Consider the following 23,801-nt stretch of genomic DNA (forward strand, 5'->3'; position numbering starts at 1 on the left):
ACTTGAAACAAGACTCATCCTTATTGAACTGTGAGACATCCATGTTTCAAAACAAGTGACAAAGCAATAAAGTTTCAAAACAAGTGACAAAGCTGCTTTCTGCTCAGCAGTAGTTCTGCTGGGACACAAGCAAGGTTTTGCTGATAGAAAAGGAAATTATAGCTAAAAGATTATTGCAGAGAACATTTTGTTTTCCTACATCTTATCCATGCCTTTTTCACAGCTTTTGCATAAAAGACAGTGTCAAGGCATGGTTTCAGTGCTGTTTTTTTAGTGTGTTTCAAGTGTGTTTACTTGTCATTAAATAAAGACAAAAAATGCAACTTCCTAGATGCAAATAGATTCAAAAATCATGCTTGATAAAGGGGCAAGTTTTCTTCATATCATCAATTTATGTAGATGGATACCACTGAAACATTTCATGATATTTCTAGCTGAATGATACAATAGCAGTCCCACACAGAAAGCTAAAATCCTTCTGTCTCCCTAAGAAGGGATTTCTGTGGGCAGTGTGGTTGAAGAACTTGTATAGTATTACCATACTGTTTAAACTCAGCTGAAATATATAGTTAGTGGAAGGAGATTTGGATAGGAGAGTGGAATAGGAGGAGATGGGGAGGGGGAAGACCAGTCCTCTGATTACAAGTGGTTGGTCAATATTGACAGAGAGGCCTTCTGGGAAAGAATTATAGTAGCACAGCCAGAAGAAATGCGTGACCCAGATCAGTAAGCTTGGCAGAGTAGACACTGAACAGGAAGCATTGCCTGGTATGTATGATTATCACATTGTTCACGAAGTGAAGATTTTTAAATATATTTTTAGTCTAATAAAATAGCGGATACCTTACAACATACAGTGGTAAGATGTTGGACCAGGTCATCCCTAAATGTAAACAAACTGATGAATTTTGTTTGAATTTGGTATTCTTATGTTTGTCACTGAAAGCAGATATGAATCATGAGTTGACAACTACCTGCTATAGACTCAGTGGAAAAGAAATGTGTAGGCAGAGATGTATTTGTCCTAAAAAGATTTGTTTTCACATCTTTAAAAAACATGTCCTATAACAATGTACTGTTTTCATAACTAATTAATCATAGCTAACTTGAATGAGAACTCACTAATTAAGAGGCAAAAATAACAGCTCATGCTAGTATAGATATATTTTCTTTTTCAGTATCGAGTTCACACTTCCAGCAACATAGTTCTTTCACAAGGGATGGAAAAACACTACTGTAGAAGATTTGTTCTATTGTATCTTCTATTGTATTCTGCTTGCTTATTTCCATTCCATTTCATGGTGTATCCTTTCTAATTCTGAAATATGCATTTTGGCAGGGGTGACGTTCCATTATATTTTTACTAGTATAGTGTTTCGCTGTCCTGGTTCTGAGTGTACACTGTGGATGCTGGTTTTTATTTCAACTGTTTGATTAAGCTATAACTGAATGCATTTCTTTGACATTCTCTTCTTTACACATCCTATACATTTTTGTTTTTAAGACAGATAAATATACTTTACTGTCCATTGAAAAAAATGCAGTCTGCCCATTGAACAAATGCAGGGCAGCTTTGTCAGTAAACAGATTGCACTTATAAAGCATCAAGCACTTCAAGGATCTCAAGGATATGAAGGAGAGGTTCCTCAACTCAGCCAAAACTCAGCATACACAGTGGATGATACACTGTAGACATTTTTCACATTGGCTCCTGTGAAACAGGAGTATGATTGAATGGCCATTAGATTAAATAATAAAAAAACAGATTGGAAATTACGTTGGATATAAGGGAGCTCCCCAAGAAGGCTTTAGTCTCTTTTATCTATGATAAGCCAAACAATTGGAATAACTGATGAACTGTCAGTGTGGGGTTTTTTGACTGCTTTGATGCACATCATTGTGCCTTTTTGAGTCAGGTGTGAAAACACAGTCTATTTAACATGTTGTTCCCTTGAGGAATTTCTTCCCTGACAATATTAAGCGGTTCCCTTTATTTCATTTTCCTCCCCCTCAGCAGCTTCATAGTTACCAGTAACATTAAACAAATGAGATCAGTATAGAATATGGTGCAGTTATAGATGCTTAGCAAATGTTTATTAATAACAGATTTTTACATCTCTGTAAAAGAATTTTAATTTTTAATTGCACTTTTTAGTAAATTCAATGAATGTAGTAATGAGGAGCCCACAGTTTGTGTGAGAAAATTCCACACAATATTACAATATGAACTGTTGTAATATTTTCTATTTCCCGTCTCAACAGTACATAGGAACTGCCAGTTTTGTCCCCTGCTATAGATCCTTGATGGTGGAGTCACTGGAGGAATCTAAGGACACAATGGATCTCCTGGGCCTTCTCTGCCTCATTGTTGGTTTTCCAGTGAGTAGCTGCACGCCTCTCCAATACAGAAGTCGTGGGAAGTCATGGGAGGAAAGAGCGGACGAAATCGCTGGGTATAGAGAGGTGGCTAAGAAAATCATCGGACTGGCTGTGTATGGTGATGCCAGAAACCGCGCCTATGAGAAACTTGCCAACCTCACAGATGCAGTAGGGCCCCGGATGAGTGGGTCAAAAAACCTGGAGCAGGCCATTAATTACATGTACAATACCCTAAAACAAGACGGGCTGGAGAACGTCCACCTGGAGCCAGTGAAAGTCCCGCACTGGGTACGAGGGGAGGAGAGTGCTGTGATGGTTGAGCCACGAAACTACACCCTCAACATCCTGGGGCTTGGGAGCAGTGTTGCCACTCCCCCAGAAGGTACTGTAAACACAGTAATCTGGCTGCAGGTGGGAGATTGACCTCACCTCACACGCTTTTAAATGTCAACGTTTCATTCAGAGCATGTCAACGTCTTGATTGCGTCCTAATCCAGATGAATGCCCAAAGTGCAAATTAGGGAGCCTTTGCTTTGCATGATGTCTCATGTTAGTCCAATAACACATTTTCAGTGCTCATGCTATACACATTACAATGTACTTATCTAAGATCAAACATTCTTGATGTTCTTACTCAAAGCTTGAAGCTAGATGTGATAGATACCCAGTTAACAAGCAAGTAGTCCATTACTGCTACAAATTATGTAGACACTATCATAAACTGTTCAGTCTTTTAAGTAACCCAGTATGCCCACTTAACACATTGGCACTAAACTAGGAGAACATACAATAACACAACAGGACCTTTAGGATGGCAGACTACAGAAATCTCAGTAAATCAGACCAAAGTGAAGTCTACATGCATGTACTGCACTGGGTTTATAGGGGCAGTGGAAGGCCAGTAAAGCATCCTTGGGGATCAATAGAGGGGTGAGTCAACAATTTCTGGGACATTTAATGGGAAATACTTGGGGAAAGTATGTCAAAATGATGTTTTGGATGGACTCAATGAGAATGGGGTGAAACAAATCGATGGATAGGGATCTTTATCGGGTTGCAACACAGTGATGATGTTTAGAATAGCTGCACTTGCAACAGCCTGTGGCATTAACTTCAGCCAGATGACTGGCCGTTCAACTGCATGCCCAGTTGTCACAGCCAATGAACTAATGTGACTACCTGCTCTGTGGAGAAAATTTATCTTGCAAGAAGATATTTCTCATGGCAAGATTATTTATCTGAAGATAAGAATGTGCAAGAGTACATTTCTCAAGTGGTTTCTTATTATCAGAAACATTCTCTTATTCTCACTACAAGCAAACAGTGAGGTTATCAAATGAGAACTTTTTTTAAGGAAAAAGAGTGTAGGTGTGGCTGTTAAAATATGAATTCCCAACAGTGTAATGAACTGTAATGAACAGTCTACAAGCTGACATTATCTCTAAACCCATGTCCTCATAGTTGTATCTCTCAGATAAAACCTCTGTGTAATCCTTTAACTCCTTTAATCCTTCCGTGTAATCCGTGTACCTGCAGCCCTGCTCTTAGACTGGTGTATGCCCTCATATTAATTCCCATGTCTCTGTTACTCTATCAGTCTATGTTGCTGATTAGCCATCAGAACTCAGAGGGGATGGTAAGTTCAAGCAGGGATTTCGTTTTTAAAGGGAAACCCCTCTGTACAGATGTGTCTGGTCCTACATAGGCTTTTTCTACATTTTCTACAGAAGGCAAAAGGTTGACAGCTGTAATGAAACAGGCCAAATAAAAGTAGAATGTCTGCTTTCACAAGTCCAAAAACATGGTAGTTGTCTGAATGGCTAAATTAGGTAAAAAAAAAAAAAAGGGAAACAGTAAAATGATACAGCTGTGAAGTTTACCACTCTTTTTTTCAGGTGCTGTCGTTTTATTTTTAATCCTGACAAAAAGTTCAGAGTGATGTCAAGCTGTACCAAGAGGCCTTTTCCCTTATTTCTGTGTCTGTAAAAAAGAGATTGCACATGATACAGAGAGAGACCGTGCCATTTTTAGTAGCAGTACCCCACTGACAGATTACTCAGTTCTCAATGTTCGTCTGAGGTAACAGTCAGAAAGTTCACAGGAAGGTGAGAATGTTCTTTGCATGCCATTCAAGGCTCTAAACTATCTTGGCAGTGGCTCCTGTTTGTGTTAAACCATTCATACATGTTATTTTAGTCTTTCTGCCTTTGTTCAATGATACATTGTTTTTGTGCTTGGAAAAACAGTCAATCAACAGTTAGAGTCCGTTCCCATTTTTGGAGAGAATGTGTGAAATATCTAACAAATATTCTTGCCGGATGTGGTCTCACACAGCAGATGACAACTGTGGAGGCTTTGAGCAGGCATCCAAACCCAGAACTACACTGCAAAAAATATTTTCTTGAAAGAGTTTATTTATTAGTCATATTTTTATATATTATTTATAGTCATAATGAGTTGTATTTATATAGCAATCATCCCTTTCAAGGATCTGAAAACATGCTAAAGCAAAGAAGGTGACTCTTCAGAATCACCATTCTGTAGCATCTATTGCATGGGTAATGCATGGCAGCCATTTTGGGCCAGAGACGCTCACCACACATCAACTTGACAGGGGAGAGATGTGTTCTGCCAGTTAAATTGGGGCATGATTACATGTTTAGATTGACAGAGCCAAATTTGGAACACCCCTAGACACTGAAATAAATCACAAGATTTTTTTGGTCACTATTTCTCATGAAAAAGCATTTCATGGAATTAGGGGAATGAAATTGGTTTTGATCAGGGTGGGTATGAACACCCCTCTGCAGGTATTCAGGCGGAAGTGCTTGTGGTGCAGTCCTTCGAGGAGTTGAAGCGCCGGGCGAGTGAAGCGAAAGGGAAAATCGTGGTGTTTAACCAGCCCTTCCTCAGCTATAAGGAGACATCAATATACAGGTCCTCTGGGGCGTCAGAAGCAGCCAAAGTTGGGGCAGTGGCTTCCCTCATTCGCTCCGTCACCCCGTTCTCTATCAACAGGTTAGCATCAAAACCCTTGAACATGTAGAGCCGCACGGACCAGTACACCTTGCTGTTGTTAATGAATTGATATTAATACGCATATGACAACCTTTTTTCTGCAAATTATTTTTGAAATAATCAGTAATAATTTACTGGATGTAATCGGAAAAATTGAATTCAAAGTAATAAGCATGAACAATTTTGGACGGTCTTTCAGTTAACAGCATGTAATATTTTTAAAACATATCTACTGTGGGAAAAAATACAAATATAGTTGAATCAGAATTTCCTCTTGCATGTTTGATATTACTTTATTATTACTTTTGCACCTCAGTTCTGGTTCTAGAGCACTGCAATCAAGAATGACCCTCTTTAAATTGTTAATATAACTGGGGTGGGAAACTAAAGTTGTTCAATAAAAGCAATAATTAGTTAGAGCAGGTGGTCGGTGCCTTGCAGGAACAGTACCCCTGCAGACACTTTGGTCCTCAAGTACCAAGGCTGAGAAGCCCTGCTTAGGGAAACAAGTCACCCTTCCAGCATATGACAGCCCTGATAATGAACTGTCTCTGTCATCTTTCCCATCCCTGCAGCCCCCACACGGGGTGGCAGGTGTATAAAGAGGGGGTCACCCAGATCCCCACGGCATGCATCACGATGGAGGATGCTCAGATGATGGGCAGGATGGCAAAAAGAGGTCAGAGGATTGTGGTCCAGCTGATCATGAATGCCAAAAGCCTCCCGGATGCCAACTCCTTCAATACTGTGGCAGAGATCATAGGATACAAGTACCCAGAACAGGTATGAACGGTTCTGTAATGGTGTAGATTTAATTAACAGATAATAAGTAAGGTATTCAGATAGTGCTTAGGTGTGTGATTGTGGTGTAGCAATGTGGGTGTGTGATAGCTGTGAGATATAATGTATATGAGGGAAATGCATGTATTACATGTTCATTAATTGTGGTGTATAGTGTAGATACAGATACCAGTGTAAATACTATCTGTAATGGCAGTTTTAGATATAAAGGTACAAGTAACAGACCAGGTATGTAATTGGGGTATAGGGTATTTACTGTAGATGCAGCAAACAGAGTAGCTATTTAATGGTTGTGTAGGATTGATAGGTGACATAAATTTTCAGCAAATAGCTTTATGGCAGTAAATTATAACTCACCATATATAGAAATGAATAGCAGTGCTGGGTAATGTTATTTTGAATCCCTCTTGAGAATAGAGTTGGCAGGACATTTTGTAGGCTAGGATAACCGGATAATGCCATTCCTCATTGTGCCAGGAGGGTGAGGGCATGGAGGAAACTGAGGTTATGGGCTGACCATTGCAGTCTTATGACTTAAACCCTACTGAGAGGCTTTGGGACCAAATTACGACTAACATGCATAAGCAAAACCCTGAGAACATGCTGGGAGCTGTAGACTACTGTAGACACCACATGGGATCATCTACCAAATGACACCTCTGGAGCTTATCAGACAGCATGTCAATGAAGCATAAAGTCAACATTAAAGCTAAAGGGGGACCTAGAAGATATTAAACTAATGATTTGTCATGTAAGAGGTATTCCTGATGATGTCATAATTAGTCTTTCAGGCCAGTGATTCTGTTGGGTTATATCCTGTACAGCTATGTGGTAGCGTGAGCAGCTGAGTAGCAGTGTTTGTGAAATCAGAGGAAGGCAGTTATGGTGACCGGTATGAGGTCACCAATTTGGCATGAGGTCAGCATCTCTGGAGCTCTAATTACAGAGCAGGGTTTCTGAGCAGGCTGCCTGTGTTTGGGGCTGGCTCATTAGCTTAGAGTGTCTGGGGAGAGGTGTCTTGTACTGGAATCAACCAATTAACCACTCATTAGAGGCAACTCCTACTATATGTAGTATGTGTGTGCCTGTCCTCTGTGAGGCAATGAGGTTAAGGATATTAAATGGGGTTTAGATTAAGGTCTGGCTGGCAGGCTGGGCAGTCTGAAAGGAAACACATAGGCCTTTCAGTGTTGGATTGGGGTGTCCTCAGGATCATGCTTACAAGGTGAGACCAACAAACAACATAGACATGTGTCACCATTAACCAAAATGGCTTACCAGCTCTAAGTATATTGTTTCATTTTTCTTTCATTGTTGCAAAAAAAAAAAAAACTTTCTTTAATTTGCATGAAGCATAACTATTTGTAATTGCTAGGATACAATGAAGAATGATTAAAAGAAATAACCACATGTCTGGACATTAAAGGAGTGCTTTCCTATGCTCCCTGAAAGGTGGTATATTTGGGCATCTTGTGGGATGCCTCTGTGGGTACTCATTAAGGATTTATAGGTGGTGATGAAGGATGTTGTACAGATTAACACCAGTAGCTGGATTTACACAATGTAATTATGTGGCTTTCTTCATTCTTCCGAATTGTTGCATGCGAGTCCTTTCAGTGCATTTGAAGCATTTCACAATCAGAGCGGTTCCATGTCTTTCTTTGCCTTGTGACCACATTTTGTCAGCATCACCGTGACATCATGGAAAAGAACAATTATGTTTATGTCTATGACCTCATTGTAATGTGAAAGATTCTATGTCTGGCAGCAAAAAGTTTCCTCTTTTCATGTCCTCTTTTTTCCTCTGTTCTTCTATCACTTCTCTTTTTCTTTCTTGAGTCATATGTCAGATGTGCTGACATAATGCTAAATTACCCTTCTGCAGTACTTGTGAATTTCCGCTACATACATCAGAAGTGTTTTCTTTTTTAGCAGAAACCTTTTCCAGGGAGGCACATAATGCATAGTTTACAGCTTACGAATTGTCTATGTTCATAACTGGAAATAGTTTTCTGAAGCAATTTGGGTGGAGGGATTGTGAGAAGATATTTATTCATTTATTTGAACAATTGATGTCTAATAGGTGTAGGGATCAGCAATAGGTTATTCAAATCAATCTAGCTGTCTAGCTAGATATTTATCTCCTTCTCTGCCTCCCACCTTCTTGTCTGTTGACATTAGACGGTTTTGCATTTTTAATTTAACAGAAAATATAAATGTCTAATGGTGCAATACAGTTAGGACGTTTTTACATGCCAGTGGAAAGGCAACTCATTGTCAGGGGGTAGCTCACATGGCAACTTTGCTAAAGGAAATCCAAAGATGAATAAGATTTAGCAGTTCAGGGGTGTGTATGCTTATTAGCCATTAGCCACTGGGTGATGCCAAGGTTAATTGCTCTGTAATTTAACTTTAAAAACACAGGATAGATTTTTTCCCGTACAAACACATCCTTCAACATTTACTACCTTAGTGTACGCAGATGGTATAATACATCATATTGGTATGTATTTTCTCTCCCTTGGTCCTTTCCTCATATAAAAATACAATTGCTGATGAAGCACTGAAGCAGAGAGAGAACAACTGCTACTGAATTGCTACTGGAGGATCCAACAGAGTACAGTTTACTTCAAGCCGTGATGGCTGCTGCTGAATTATTCCCTGAAAGGAACTAAACCAGGCCAGCCACCTGTTAGTGTGTCCTCTGTGAGTGTAGCCTTTGGAGGTTTTCCTCTGTCAGTACCATTAATATTTCTGCAGTCTTCAGCATAATTCTACCTTGTTAACACAGCACACCTTGATGTGGCAACACCCAGAATAGCTTCACATCTGCAGAGGGGGAAAGCATTTCCCTATTCTGCTCCTTTTTTTCGGTTGTTCACATTTAGGTCATGCTCATGTATTAGATGCTCTGAAATTATTTTAGTGTAAGTTTGGGAAACGATTGCATGAAACTGAAAATGACAAGGAGTCCCTGTTAATTTGTACCACATCTGTTTGCTTATGTTAGGTAAAAAATACTGAAATATATGCATCTGTAACATATTTGTTGTCATATTGAGACAGACAATATTGAGAGATGAGTTTTCCCGTCTGAAGCAGGTATCCAGCATGCGCACTGTGTGCTACACCTGCATGAAAACAACTGAAACTGTATTAGGTGTTCAGCGGATTATTAAACAAGTAATGCCATCCAAAACATCTTATCTGGCTGCTGTGCGGTGGTCTTGTGTTTTTATTACATAAGGAGTGTCCTCACATCGCTAGAAGTGAGTTTTAAATATTGTTTTCTGTGTGTGTGTGTCCATGTGTGTGTACATATGTGGTTGCATATGTCTTGTTTGTGCATATTTACCATGTACACCTGTTTTGTGGGCAAGACACAGAATGACACTAGATGAAGCCATAACTTTAGTTCATTGCCCAAGCACAAAAAACTGACAGCTAAAACACATTATACATTATTCACAATGTGTGTGTTGCTGACGCAATTGTCTTTGGCAGTTGGCTGACAATTAGTCCTTTCAGATATCTGTTACAGGGTTGCCAGTATGGGGAATGTGGTAGGCCACTGAAATTGGATTACGCACAGACCAGTTCCTCCGACTGCTCTGTGTTTTCACTCTCCTAGTGGATAACAACCTTTTATTTCATTCTATGGGACTTCTTGAGAAGGCTGTGCCTCTAAGATCTGTGTAACCACTCCCCCTCAATAATTTGCCTGTCCGTGATGATTGGGTGCGGATGGATGCTAAGCCAAAGAGTAGTGATATACCTGGGCCATTCTGTGAGGTGGTTGAAGGCCTCCAAAATGCCTGTGAAAGTTAATTTCTCAAAGCAATTGTTTTGTTGTACCACTATACCAGAATCATTTTAGCTCAAGTGCCTTGAGGATAGATCTTTGGTTTGGTCCAAGAGTACTGAATGAATTTCTACCTAACAGAGCAGAGGCTGCAATCCTGTAGATTCATCTTGACCAATCCTGTAGAAGGCAAGAAGGTCAGTAGGGATAGTGGGAGAAGTATAGAGGCCAAAACAAGCAAAACAACACCTCTTGGTTCAAATGGCATGTAAAGAAGACTGACCCTCTGTGATATAGCTAACCCCCTCCTCATCCCCCATCCCCCTGTAATGATTACCGACCTATGATTAGCCATTGATGGATTCAAGGCTGCAGATTTCTTGCACCAAGCAGCAGCAGTGTTGGAGGTGGGTTCCATTAACAATCCACCATTGATTGTTTTTTCCTCCCTTGATAAGCACCCCACTACAGAATACAGTTTTTGTTGTGTCCAGGTAAAATTAGGTTAGTTACTTCAACCACTTTGTTCAGTTAATTCAGCTCATAGGCCTAGTTTGGTTGCATATTCATTGAAAAGGACAAATATATTTGTGGCCCTTTCAATTTTTGTTCATCTTTCTTTTGGATGATTGCAGAGGTGGACACCCCGGCTTCAGAAAGTCCTGCCATGTATTTGTTCCACCCATGCACTACACCAGCTGAATTTAATTAGCACAACTCTTCAGCCAGGTAGATGAGCTAATTAGTGAAATCACCTTGTTTAGTGAATGGCTAGAATAAATACATGGTAGGGCTTTTATTTTCTGAAGCCGGGGTGTCCATCTCCGGATGATTGTGCTTGAGTAATTGTACTAAAAGTTGAACCGCTTTACATTGAGTTTAGAGTTATGACAACATAGTTTACGATTTTTCACAGAATTCTCAGTCATGACAAGGCTGTAATTTTTCTTTTTTAATGGAAAATTTGTATAGTTGTGGTTTGTTACTTTCCTCAACATCACTGCTCTCCATTAGAAAAAAAAATTCAGCTTCTTAAATCCCTTGGTGTATTTAATACCTAAAGGATGAAGAGTTTAAGTTTCAGTGAACCTAATGCGCATTAACTATCAATCAAAACAACAGTATTTGACATTACACCGGTCATATGCTTCAAGTGCCTAACGCAGAGCAATTCACATTTTTACACAATGGTCAGTTATGTTAATTTACTGAAATGTTTCAGATTGAGTCTCTTGCTAAAGGGTATAATGAGTTCAACCTACATGTAAAATTACACCAACTCTAGGCTTACAACCTTTGAGGTGCAGATTGTGGTTTGGTCATTAATTTTGAAGTTAGCCTTTAAACTTAGACTAGTTGCTTACCCTTTACCTAGGAAGGTTGCAGGTTTAGTCCCCAGACATATCAAAGAGCGTAGAAGTAAAAGACATAGACTTTGGGTAATGAGGCTGTAACAGAATCATGTCCTGTGCTTATACTTCAACTGCCCACACAGCACTGAAACAGGGATAAGGTCTGATACAGCTTTATTTAACCTTCCAGTTATGTTCTCTAACCATTGCACCACGGTGCTTCCATGTGGTAAAACTAAATGGAGAAGAAAAAAGTGTAGATGACAAAAAAGGGAACATTCTGTATCAAGGAACTGACCATAATGACCATAACCCATTACACAGCAAATTTATCTTACATGACTCATTCTAATACCATTTCCCACAATTTTAAAAGAACATTTGGAAAACAAAATGAGAAGCACAAGACCATTTGGTTCAGCTCCTTTAGTCATCTACGGTACAGTCATCTTTGGAAACCAGTCCAGAGCTATGACATCATTTCCTGTCCCGTGGCTGTGGTTGTGTCCTATTTGTCCTTTGACCACCCACACTCGTTTAATCACAGAGTGGACCTCCTATCCCTTTTTCCTGCTCACGGCCTTACAGACTGTGAAGCTCTGACCTTGTGAGGTTACACTGACATAACATGACTGTGGGTGGATGTCAGAGATCATCCTGATTGGTATTATTCATTTATTTTCCAGGTTTACTTACAGAGCAGTAGACATGATAGAATAGAGACAGCACACACAGGAGTTCAATACAGTGCAGTTGATTTTTCTCTGTGTGCCAAGTGAAGCCATCTTCTCATTGTGAGAAACTATGTTTTAAATGAAATGGAATTTAGTGGCACAAACCTTTGGGACCTGATTAATAAAGGGGCCTTTTAATTCACTCCTTTGGTTTCTGTGAAGATTTTACTTTCTTTTTTGCTTAGCATTACCCTCTATCATCAGATACAGATTCTTTCTCCTCCACTTCAATGCCTTTTTTAGTTTTCTCTTCAGAGTATTAAAATTCCTCTGATCAAAACCTCAGTTTAGTCAAACATAATTATATACAACATTGAAAACATTAATCAGACAGAGGTAATGAATCAGCCTTAAAAAAATAGTCCAGTAGCAGTCAGTGAGAGATCAGGTTTGGACAGTTGAAAACACAGCAGTCTTCTCTGGGGACTTTTATAACCTGAAAACGCAACTGGTTTCCCCTCTCAGACAGTGTTTATGGTTCATGTTTGTTGAGCTCTGCCAATGGGTTCTCCACATCGCTGAATTTTGCATGTAAGATTAAATTCCTTTACGCTTTGCCCTTGCACTTGAACGTTTGTTTACACTGAAGGTCTCTCAACATAAAAGGGTTCTGCTACTGAGGGAGTCAGCCATCCAAACAAATGAATCTGTTTTCCACTACTTTTTATATCTTAGGATCTTCAGACCCAAACAGGTGAAGGCCTCTGCTTTCATGGACTGACTGCTTTTATTATTTTCCTTTTTAAAATGTGGAATGTTTCAGTTAGTTTTCCAGATTAGTTTGTTTTGTTCTGTGACTCTAATACAACAGATATCATAAAAAATCTCAGAGGTCATCTTTATAGAATCAACTCTTGAACCTAGAGTAAATGTTTTCAGATGGAATTAAAATAATTTGTAGTCTGTCAGAGCCTAGTTATGTTAGCAGAGATAATATAATATGAGGCATTCTCATTCTACGTTATAATAGTTTTCAAAGTAAATGATAAAAGTAATATGTGTAAAAGTAGTATGTGAAGTGTTCCATTTCTATAAAAAATGGGATGCTTAAATTATGGGGAAATAAGTAAAAAATAGATTCTCCAAAGTGCATAGATGAGTTATCGTTTCCCTTTTGCTTTTTTCCCCCACATTTTGGTTAGGTTTTCCTAAAGCATATTTTTTTGGTTAATATTTCTTTAACATTTAAAGCCCAAGTAACACATTTTCCTTCATTATTATGACAGTTTATTGGCCGGGGAACAGATGAGTCTTGAAGAATATTAAATATGTGTTACAGTCCTAATAAGTATTCCAGATGGCTAGTTGATTTTACACAGGGCTAAATGTGGGAATGGGCAAATACTGTACCTGGAACAGTTCTGCCAGACGCCAGATCAACACAGCCAGTGGAAATAAGCTTGACTTGTTCCACTTGACACAGCTGAGAAAGAATGTGAGCTTAATGTGGAAAAAAATCTAATTTGATATATATCAGTGCTTTATGGGCCTATTATAAAGTGCTAGGCGGTCTATAATGAAAAAAGTAATTGGGATAGCGTAGACTTTTGGGGATTAATATAACCAAAGAACGTTGTGAGAGCTCCTTGTTTTTTGCAGAATTGTGATAGAATAAAACTAATCGAATTAACTCATATACTGAAGATTATGGTAGTCAGAATTAGAATATCTAGTATTTATGCTATTTTGGATGTGTGGCAATCTCCTTGACAGAAATCAGGAACATGGAAGATGCCCAGAGTGATTTTAGTCAAGTACAAAAAAAATGTGGACTACATTTTCAACACTGCAATGCCAGGAAGTATAGACTCTATAGTTTTTAGGAGTAACATAATGTATTGTGATTAACAGATGTAGCAAGCAGAGCAGCCGCTTAGCTTTCCAGTACACTGATTCTTTAACCTCAGGAGAATGGTCCAACTGCAGCCAAGCACGGCTGCAGCTGGAGTCTATTGAACCTCAGAGAGCTGTCTTTGTGGAGTGGTTGGAACTACTTGAGAAATTTTCCCTTTGAAATGAACACTTGGCTACCTCCTGCCTCTTTCAGGTGCAAAGAATAAGGTCACTGCAGTCAAGACAGTTTGTAGAACAATTGTGATTGGCTGCAAGTGAGAGCACCCACTTAATATAGCTTTTAATATAGCTTTTAAAGCGTGTTTATCATATATTCAGAAATAAATTATAGAAGCCTTTAAACTTAAAATTGGCTTGTCTTTCATTTGAGGGATCTGTTTAGTCCAACTTTAGGCCAACTGTTTAGTCCAAAAGAAAATAACCTTAACCAAATTTCTCAAACCAATTCCACAATAGCAGGACGTATCTGCCATGGTTGTTAATACATTTTAGCGCCTTGGTGCTTATTATTCACCGAACAACCTTAGCCTGGGCATCATACACTCTGTATACTGCATTTTTATAATTTGTTCATGTACCTAAATATTGAATGAATAAATTTATTCATCCTGTAATTTATGCACATGGTTTCATTAGTTGTTTTTTTTTTTCTCAAAGAATTTTATAGACAACATGTAATAATACGCTGAAGTGTGAGTGTCATAGATTCTTCACTGCCCCTCGTCTGTGAAATGCAGGCACAGAGAAGCTTTAGCAGCAGTAGGAGAGCCATGCTGTCTTGAAGGTGGGCGCCTTGTGAAGCAGTGATATGTGAGAAAACACCTTGTACAGCAGACAGCATTCTTCACTGGGGGGTGGGGGCAGAGACCAGCGGTAGGCATGGACACAGCGTTCCTTACAGTTAGGTGAGAGTGCATTGGGGCACAGCTTAACCTTGTCAGCACAGAGGGCCCACTCCCACTATGTGGCCTGTGGGTAAAGGTACTTTCTGATCCCAGCTAACTGATCTTGGACAAGAGCAAAATTTTACTCTAAGTAGTTGTATTTGGGGCAGGAAAGGCGATCTTATATGGTTTGTCAAGGACAGAAAGTACCAAGAGTGATGTTGGAAGTGCAGGTTGTAAGCATAGAGCAATAGCATAAAAACATACCTACAAATCATCTAAGTTAGCATATCACATTAGCATTCCACACAGATCACACATACTGTATGCACTTTGTCATATTTAATAAAACAGATATCTCCTGATACTAATTTAGATTCACATTATTATATTGTATTTTAAATAAGTAGATTATCAGATGCCGTATTTAATGGTGTACGGCACTACAAGGAAGGGAGGTACCAGCGCAGAAAGGGCTGTTCCTGTTCCGCCGGCATGCTGAAAGGCCCTGTACAGCAGTGGCCTCACTCACAGGTTGAGTACAGCTGTGTTCACATTATCTGTGACCCAGATGTTGCTTATTACTTCATTTGGGCTGAATATAAAAGCACAGACTGCAGTCCGTTTGTAGTAGAACAGGAATGTAGCTGTGGCTCTCCCAGACTCTCACTCTGCCTGGGGTTTGGGCAGTTTGGCTGTTGATTTTGTTTTTGTCTTTCCTTTGGTTTTGACTCCATGCGGGAAAACTAAAATGGCTACTGGTTGTTTTTAGTGTCTTGTTCCTCTGTCACCATCTGGCACCCTCCCACATGTCCTTTAAGAATAAAAATACTCTGAGAGAGTATTCCTGAGTTGAGAATTTTATTGTTGCCTTTCACATGTTGTTAAACTAGTCCTACTTCTTCATTCAGTCATATATGGCTGGCATGACATTCCAATCTAATTACAAAATACTCTGGTTATTTGCTGTGCAAATTATCATGCTCTGACATTAAAATGAGCTACTTCCTGCCTTAAATTTTATGGTTAAATATTAAATTTTACACCTTTGATATTCAATCATGGATGTCTCTATTCCCAATAAAATCAGTTTCACCTATCAACTTAGAAATGATTCATCTGAGTCTTGAATAGTTGCAGATGAGACATTCTACAAGCTAGTCTATACATACTGGTTTGAATTTTCACACCCCAGGTGAGAAGTGCTCCTTCGCACTCTAATGCTCACAGCAGTAGCTTTTTTGAGTTATGAATAATCGCATGGGTATGCTGCAGTGTGGTGTGCATATGCAGCATAGTGATTAAAAAACCTGAAGGTTATTGGCTAGATTTCCAGACTGGGTTGCAGTCATGCTGCTGTGGTACCTTTGAAAAACATATTGTAATTTACCTGAATTTCTTCAGCAAATATCAAGCTTTAAATGCATGTTATGCATTTGTGTGCAAAACATTAAATGGAAAATATGTTAAATGTAATAGTAATGACATTTATTCATTTTACACTCACATTCATGATTGTCGGATGTTACGTTCAGCTTGTGTCTGACTCCTATTCATATGAATTGGATCCGAATATTATTAACGAGTAACATAAACTATGTTGCAAATTAATTGTGTCTGCTTAGCTTTATTTACCTTAGCTTTATTTAGCTTTATTTCCTCCATCCAACTTCATTCTAATTCATCCACCAAGCCTTTCATTCATCTGGTGTCAACCATGTGCTTAAGATTAGTGAGATTAGTATGTATGCAGGGAATGCGTGTATTACACTGTAAAGGAACACTGCATGTTACCCATCTGAGAGGTTCCCACTGAGAAATTCCTTCTGTGTGCTAGTTTTTTTTTTTAAATTATTATTATTTATTTTTATTTTTCAGGCTTTGCGCATACATTATCTCAGATAAAGTAGAGCATGGCTGTCACCACACATTTTTTAAGGTCTGACACATGGCCAGTAAGTGACTGTCTGCTAAGATGTTTTTTTTTCTGTGAGTAAAAGATGGATGTATTTGGTACTGGCTCTGGTCTTTTGCACCCTTCTGCCCCTCCATCAGGTGGTTCTGCTCAGTGGGCACCTGGACAGCTGGGATGTGGGTCACGGCGCCATGGACGATGGTGGGGGTGTGGCCATCTCTTGGGAGGCACTGTCTCTACTCAAGGATCTGGGTGAGTGGCAGGCGTGTGTCATCAGAGCATGACAAACAGGAAGTGGTTTGTGTTTTTCCCCTTTAGGATAGCATGTTTAATTCAATTTTCCTAGTCAAATGTCACAGCAGTTGCTAAGCAACGCTCCATAGTCCTTTTTCGTATCCCGCTGAAGACAAATGTAATGAACCAGTTTAAGACAAGCATGCCGTATAGACCGCTGAGTTTTAGGCAGCTCTCACTCTGGGAGTTAGAACTGACATGTGCCGGGTGCTAAAGGATGTTCCACTGCATGGTGAGGAGACTCAGCAGAACCGGCTGACTCTGGGAACTGGACCTTTGGACCAAAATCCCTCACATTGCTGAGGGCTCTTTTCATATTAGCTTTACACAACGATGGGGGTAGCCATTGGTTAATGTGTCATTTCACTCATGATTAACAATAGTATTGAACAATATACATGAAAACACATACTTACACACACATATAATACATTTTATTGCATCTGTTAATACACAGTTTATACAATGCTGGCTGGGCATTTAATACACATTCATTAGGCTACTGATTAATGGCAAGAGTAGAGAATGTAATAATAGTTTTTTCCTCATTCAGAATTTTGCACAAGTAATTCAAATGTCCCTTTTCCATCTCCACCACAGAAACCTCAAGCTTGCATTCTTTAAGATAATTGGAGCCGTTATGTTGCAAAATACTTAATCAAGTGTTGCCTTTTCCCCATTAAAGTTGTAATTGGAGGCATGTGAAAACTCACTTGAGACAGTTTTCTTTTTTACATGGAAATCCTCTAATTATAGTTACAGTACGTCTTCAGTCTGGTGATCCCTTAATTTCTCTGTCTTTTCAATTCATTTTTTTTTCTTTCAATATTATGTCTTGAAGAAAAACAGAGCACCTGGGAAAAAAAATCATCCGCTCTTCCTAGGCAGAGCTTTTCATGAATTTAAACTCTGAATATTAGACCATTGATGCATACATGTTTTGCAGTAGCACAATGTAGAGTTTAAGGAAAAGAGTCTGTAACCAGAATATTGCAACTTCGAATCACAGATTGCATATTTCGTACTTAATACAGATTGCTGCCAGAAATACCCAGTTATGTAAATGGGTAAAATTTGTCAAATGTGAGCTATGCATCAAACCACAACCATGGCAGAATTCCCCTTGCTAGTGTACTGAGGGAACAAAAGGAAGTGACATGTGATCGACGGGTGGCTGAGTGTAGGGTGAGAGTTTGTCAGAATTCATTCTCCACAGGATGAGGGAGAGGAACTACCCCTGGACGATTCCGGCGAGGGAAGTGAATATTGTCTGCTGGAACTGTGGAGTGTGAAATGGAAGGTTAGGTATGGATGAGAAAGGTGGGAGTGTGCCAGCTTCATTGTGTGTCTATCACGCCAGTCTGATTAGGACCTGAGTGGCACAGAAAAGAGTCTCTGTTAAGCCAATTTAAACTGGCATGCTGCTTTTTAAATCAAAGCACACAAATGGACACATTAGATTGGTTGGTAGCCTGAGAACACCAATACAAATCCCACTCACTGTTCACTTCCACAACATCTTCTAGCAAATGTTGACCAACCCCCCCCCATGCGTGCGCACACACACACATACACACACGCAGCATGAGAATGTAAAAATAATGGATAGTCTGAAGCCTGGTAATGTCAGATACAGTGTCATCAATTGAAACGCTCCCATTCCCTGTAGGGTGACAGGCAGGCAGTTTTGTTCCTGTGTTTTTCCCTTGATCTGTGACAAGCATGGCGTGCACGTTATTGATGGCCAAAGGCAAAAGACTTGATGCTGATACCTCAACAAAAGTGCCATCCCTTCTGGGGAGCGTGGGTGGAATAGGATGTGTAGGAGAATGCTCTGTTGCCTGGCATGGCTCTGTGACAGTCACTATTTTAAAACAGATGCAGTGAAAGAGTGTAGATATGAGGTGCTCAACCTTGATCACCTCAGTGCATATGCAACTCACTGTGGAACAGGGCACAAAAAGGAGTTCACTTAGACATATGCCACTCTATGCCCCATTTTATCTCTCTGTTCTTTATGCTGTCATCTGTTATTTGCCTGTAAGGAACATCTTGATAGGCTGGCAAGAGGATTTATGCTAAACGTGGGCACCCATGGGAGCTAGACCCTGTAGCTTGACAGCCCATCTCAAAAAAAGGGCGAAATACTCTATTACACTATTTTAAAAACTGTAGAGGAAGCAACCCCCTCAGAGAGGATTCTGGTTCACATTCAGAGAGAACATGTTCAGATCCAAGCCTGTGCTTGCTCTCCAAACCAAGAAATCAGAACAAAATCTTTTTAACTGATTTTAGTGGTATGCAATTGTGTGTCTTTGGTCGGGGATCCTGAATGGTTTGAGAATGGTTTGTAGAATAAAATATTCAACTGGATGGTATGTGACACTGTCTGCTGCCCTGTTGCCCTGGATAAGGGCATCTGCTCGGTACATGAATAATGGTAAATAAATGTACCTTTGAACTGTAAAGGTCATATATATGTTCTATTCTACCCCCAGGGCTCCGCCCCAAGAGAACATTGCGGGCAGTGCTGTGGACAGCAGAGGAGCAATATGGCGTAGGTGCACGGCAGTACTTTGAGCGTCACAAGGCAAGCCCACTTCTCCATATGCCATGGGTTACTCACTGAAATCCTGAAGTCTTATTTGCTTTGTTGTTTTATACTTCCATATTTTATATCGTCTGACTTCCAGTACAAATTTTATTGAACCATTGTGCCTGTCAGACAGGGTAAAGTCAATTGGAGGAGCTTTGTAGTGGTAAATTTAGCCTCACACAGATGCTGATCAGCTGTAAATACTGAAGAGATTCTACATGTGTTATCACATTAAATGTAGACAGTATTGAATATCACTGGGAAAGACAATCCACAGTGGCCTCCTCTGGACAAAAATAGTACTACATCAAGGTGAGACGCAAGTGAGGATCCAGATCCATTATGGATAACTTTCCATTAGTTACATGACTGCACCTGGTAAATTCACATTTAACCTTTTTTCTGAGCTCACATCATGATATAGCCAAAGAAGTATGAGGTGCTCAATTAGGGCTACTTCAGTACGTAAGCCACTTCCTGAACCAGCAATAATGTTATAACCTGTAAACAGGGGATTCTAAACTGTTGACCCCCTGTGCACTCCCCTTGTAGGAAAGCATCTCAGACTTTAACCTGGTGATGGAGTCAGACATGGGCACCTTCCGTCCCCTGGGGATGCAGTTCACTGGAAAGCCATTGGCCAGAAAGGTGATGCGTGAGGTGATGAAACTGCTGGAGCCAATAAATGCCACAAAGCTGGAGGAGCCTGCAGAAGGAATCGACGTCAATATATGGATGCAGGCCGGTGTGCCAGGTGAGGCTGGAGTGCCGGGGGATGCCAGATTGCTGATGAGCGTGGATTGCAGCATGGGGGGGGGGGGGGGGGGGGGGGGGGAGTAGATGCTGAGTTAGCAGTTGTTAGTAGTTAGTTCCAAGTAAGGATACATTGTTGAGGGAAACCAGGTTGCCAGATAAAGGTATTGTGTTCCTGTAGATGGACATAACCCCAGGTTTACAGGGGTTAGGGATGCCAGACTAGCATCACGTGAACATGTTTGTGACATGTTTACTGGCCAGTCAGATGAGATGCATTTCCCCACCTGGTCAGTTTGGGCAAACCACTTCATTGGCATTTGTGTGCATAACATTCATATATGCAGTGTCATTTCAACCCAAACAACCCAAAATGTCTCTGACTTCACTGTCTGCTCAGAAAGGACTTCCTCTCTCTGTTCACTGCATCAATAGTTCAGTTTTTTTGTTTCCCTCTCCAAGCAGCTGTTGGTCTGGCTCTGAGACTTCCTCTCTGGATGTCATCACCACGTGTGATGGGTTTCATAGACGTTCCGTTCCATCTGTTCGGTTTGAGTAGAAAGCAATTCAGTCTTTTTTTTCCTTCTTTCCGAGGGACTTCACAGAGTCTGACATGCACCACTGAGAAGGAAGCTGACATTAGCAGAAGCTCAGATTGCACCAGCATTAGACTGGTGGAATTTGCTTTGGAAAAACACAAAATAGGCTGCAGATTGGGTGCAGTGCAGCAGGAAGAGTTCAACAGATGTGTTTCTAAATTATATTTGTTTGTTTACTGGCTTAGTGTATTAATCATGTAAAAAACATGAAAATTTTGTTCTTGGAAACAACAGAAAGACAAGAACACTGCACACCACCACACAACATACAAGATACCTCACACATCAATAAGTAACATAACTCTATGACAATTGTCATGAAGTGATCGAGACATTCATTAGTAATAAGTGGTACATTTGTAATATGTCCTTGAAATGCATATTTGTATGGTATTAAATTCTTGTGGTTACAGTCCTGGTGAAAACAATACATATGTGGTCTTGTCATGATAGAAGGAAATACATATCAGAATTGAGTCTTTATTATTCGTAAATTGCATTCCTCTGTCATCAACATCAGTTACTACATAAAATTCATAATTAATAAATAGACAAATAAATGATTCAAATGTTCCATTAAACAGATCAACATGTCTTTTGTAGCCCATTTCCTGTTCCTTCATAGTTAACACACAGTGTTAACTATGAAGGGACACATGTCATTGCCAGAATAGCTGACCTGTGTACTTCAGCGAAACAAATGAGCCCAGACAAAATGTCATCAACACCAGCGTATCTGAGTGAACTTTTCAGTGTCTGCTTTCAGATCCTGCATTAGCTGTAGTCAAATTTCCTGAGAAATGTGCTATGATACTTCTCATTAATTTTACTGAGATCTCAGCTGCGGCTTATGGGCATGTTTTCCAAGAAGTTTGTAATATAACAGGCAAATGAAAAGATCATTTCTTGGAATGGAAGACAGGAAACATCTTGAAACAATGGTGAATATCCAAAATATTATGGCGAACCCTTACTTGAAAGTATGATTTATCGAAATGTTCAGACTGGAGAAATTTATGACATTATTTATCATTACTCACTGACTTATTTCTTTGTTTAACAGATACCAGCATAACCTATTAGAGTTAAAATCTACACATTGTGTAATTCATACTGCTGGTCATTTTTACTGGAGCAATTTGAGCAGAGTACAGTGTACAAGGACAGAACAGTAAAGCCTTGCCAGACATGTTACGTTATGTGGACTCCCAGCCCTTATTGATTGTCAGATGATAGTTACTTGAATGAGTACAACTGCCATTAATGGATATAAGTGTATTTAGGGAGCTGGAACTGTAGCTTTGAAATGGCTGGTTGAATGCCAAGGTGTGAATGCTGTTCAGATGGATTGGAGGCTGCACTATGTATGTAAGCTGGCACATTAGGTGTGTGACAGACCTTCACAGAAATCAACTCCGCTATCAGGCAATGTTCATGCATTGGAATCATAATCTCTGCCACCTGGCTGCTGGCCAAAAAGAATGTATTAAGAATTTATTTCAGAGATTATATATATTTTTAGCTCAGTCAATTTATTGAAAATACAATTTTACAAATTATTGCAGTTTTAGCATATTGCAATACATTTCTGCATTGCATTAAAATAATTTGAGTATATTTGCAATATATTCTTGGGCTGAACAACTTCCTCAAACTACTATAATATATTTACTTTTTGTATGGGATGTCCTCCTTGTGAGGTTTTAGGCCACAGTACCAGCTGCATGTGTTCAGAACGGAAACACATATGGTCACATGTCTGTTTATATACTAGATAATTTATGACCTGTGATTTATCTGAAGGACACTCAGGGATGTAACATAAAATGTGCAAGAAGCGGCTGTCATGGAAAAGCTATGTGAGTCCACTCTGGGATGGGTGCTAAACCGGAGCTGAAAGGAGCCCAGTGAGGAACACAGTGGATATAGAGAACACACCACATCACCCAGGGCCCATTCCAATAGAGTTCAAAGGTCAGGGACATTACCAGTAGAAATTTAGGGACATGCTGCACAGACATACTGTTTCTCCCTGGAAGCAGTGCGTAAACTGTAATGCTAATCACAGTACCCATACCTCTGCCAGATGTGGTTATACTCCTCTGCCCCAAACTTCTCTGTTACACTTGACAGCAAGACAGTACAAAATAACGTGTGACATGAAAAATTGAATATTAACAAGCCTAACAAAGGTTGTAAGGGATTTGCATATGATTTATTTTAATGTACACAAAGTATATCAACCTAATTTTGCCAAAAACAAAAAATAGAAGATACATATTGGCAGGAGCATTTAGCTATAGTTACATTGTGAAACTAATTCTGTAATACAATGTTTTTAAGTGGTCAATAACAATGAATGAAATTAGAGGCACACACAGACACACAGATTAACCCTCTTCATGGATGCTTTGTGCATGTGTTTGGTCCCCAGGTGCCAGCTTGCTCAATGACAACGGCAAATACTTCTGGTTCCACCACACTGAGGGGGACACTATGACCGTCCAGGACCCTGTGGAGATGAACCTGTGTTCAGCTGTGTGGGCCATTGTGTCTTATGTCATTGCTGACCTGGATGAGATGCTGCCAAGGTAGAACCCACTGGCTGGAGCTGGAAAGTACCAGGAGATTTTGTGAGACTCACAGCTACCTTCATCTTCCCTAAACCCACATTTAACTCTCAGTTAGCAATGTAATTGTTTCATAATTTTTGTTATAATTGTCAATGGGTTCATGCTGTATGATCTATTCACATATTTTAAGTAACCATATATTCTGAGATATAATGATTTGAATAAAAAACTGCTGTCAGTGATCATT

At 39.7% G+C, this 23,801-nt stretch overlaps 1 protein-coding gene across 2 annotated transcripts; it reads left to right on the forward strand.

Moving 5' to 3' along the window:
• The first annotated feature begins 695 nt into the window (after positions 1-695).
• Positions 696-23,672, forward strand: LOC118785075 (carboxypeptidase Q-like). Of its 2 annotated transcripts, none has more exons than XM_036539601.1 (8): positions 696-768; positions 2,263-2,761; positions 5,190-5,397; positions 5,973-6,180; positions 16,880-16,991; positions 19,532-19,623; positions 20,182-20,383; positions 23,416-23,672. In XM_036539601.1, exons 2-8 carry the CDS (start codon positions 2,305-2,307, stop codon positions 23,574-23,576), a joined length of 1,440 nt encoding a protein of 479 aa, XP_036395494.1. In that variant the 5' UTR covers positions 696-768; positions 2,263-2,304; the 3' UTR covers positions 23,577-23,672. The 2 variants fall into 2 exon arrangements, with proteins under 2 accessions (XP_036395494.1, XP_036395495.1); XM_036539602.1 differs by having other exon boundaries at positions 713-768; positions 2,298-2,761.
• The last annotated feature ends 129 nt before the right edge of the window (positions 23,673-23,801 follow it).

Source organism: Megalops cyprinoides, chromosome 10 (genome assembly GCF_013368585.1).
Source record: "Megalops cyprinoides isolate fMegCyp1 chromosome 10, fMegCyp1.pri, whole genome shotgun sequence".
NCBI classification, from domain to species: Eukaryota; Metazoa; Chordata; class Actinopteri; order Elopiformes; family Megalopidae; genus Megalops; species Megalops cyprinoides.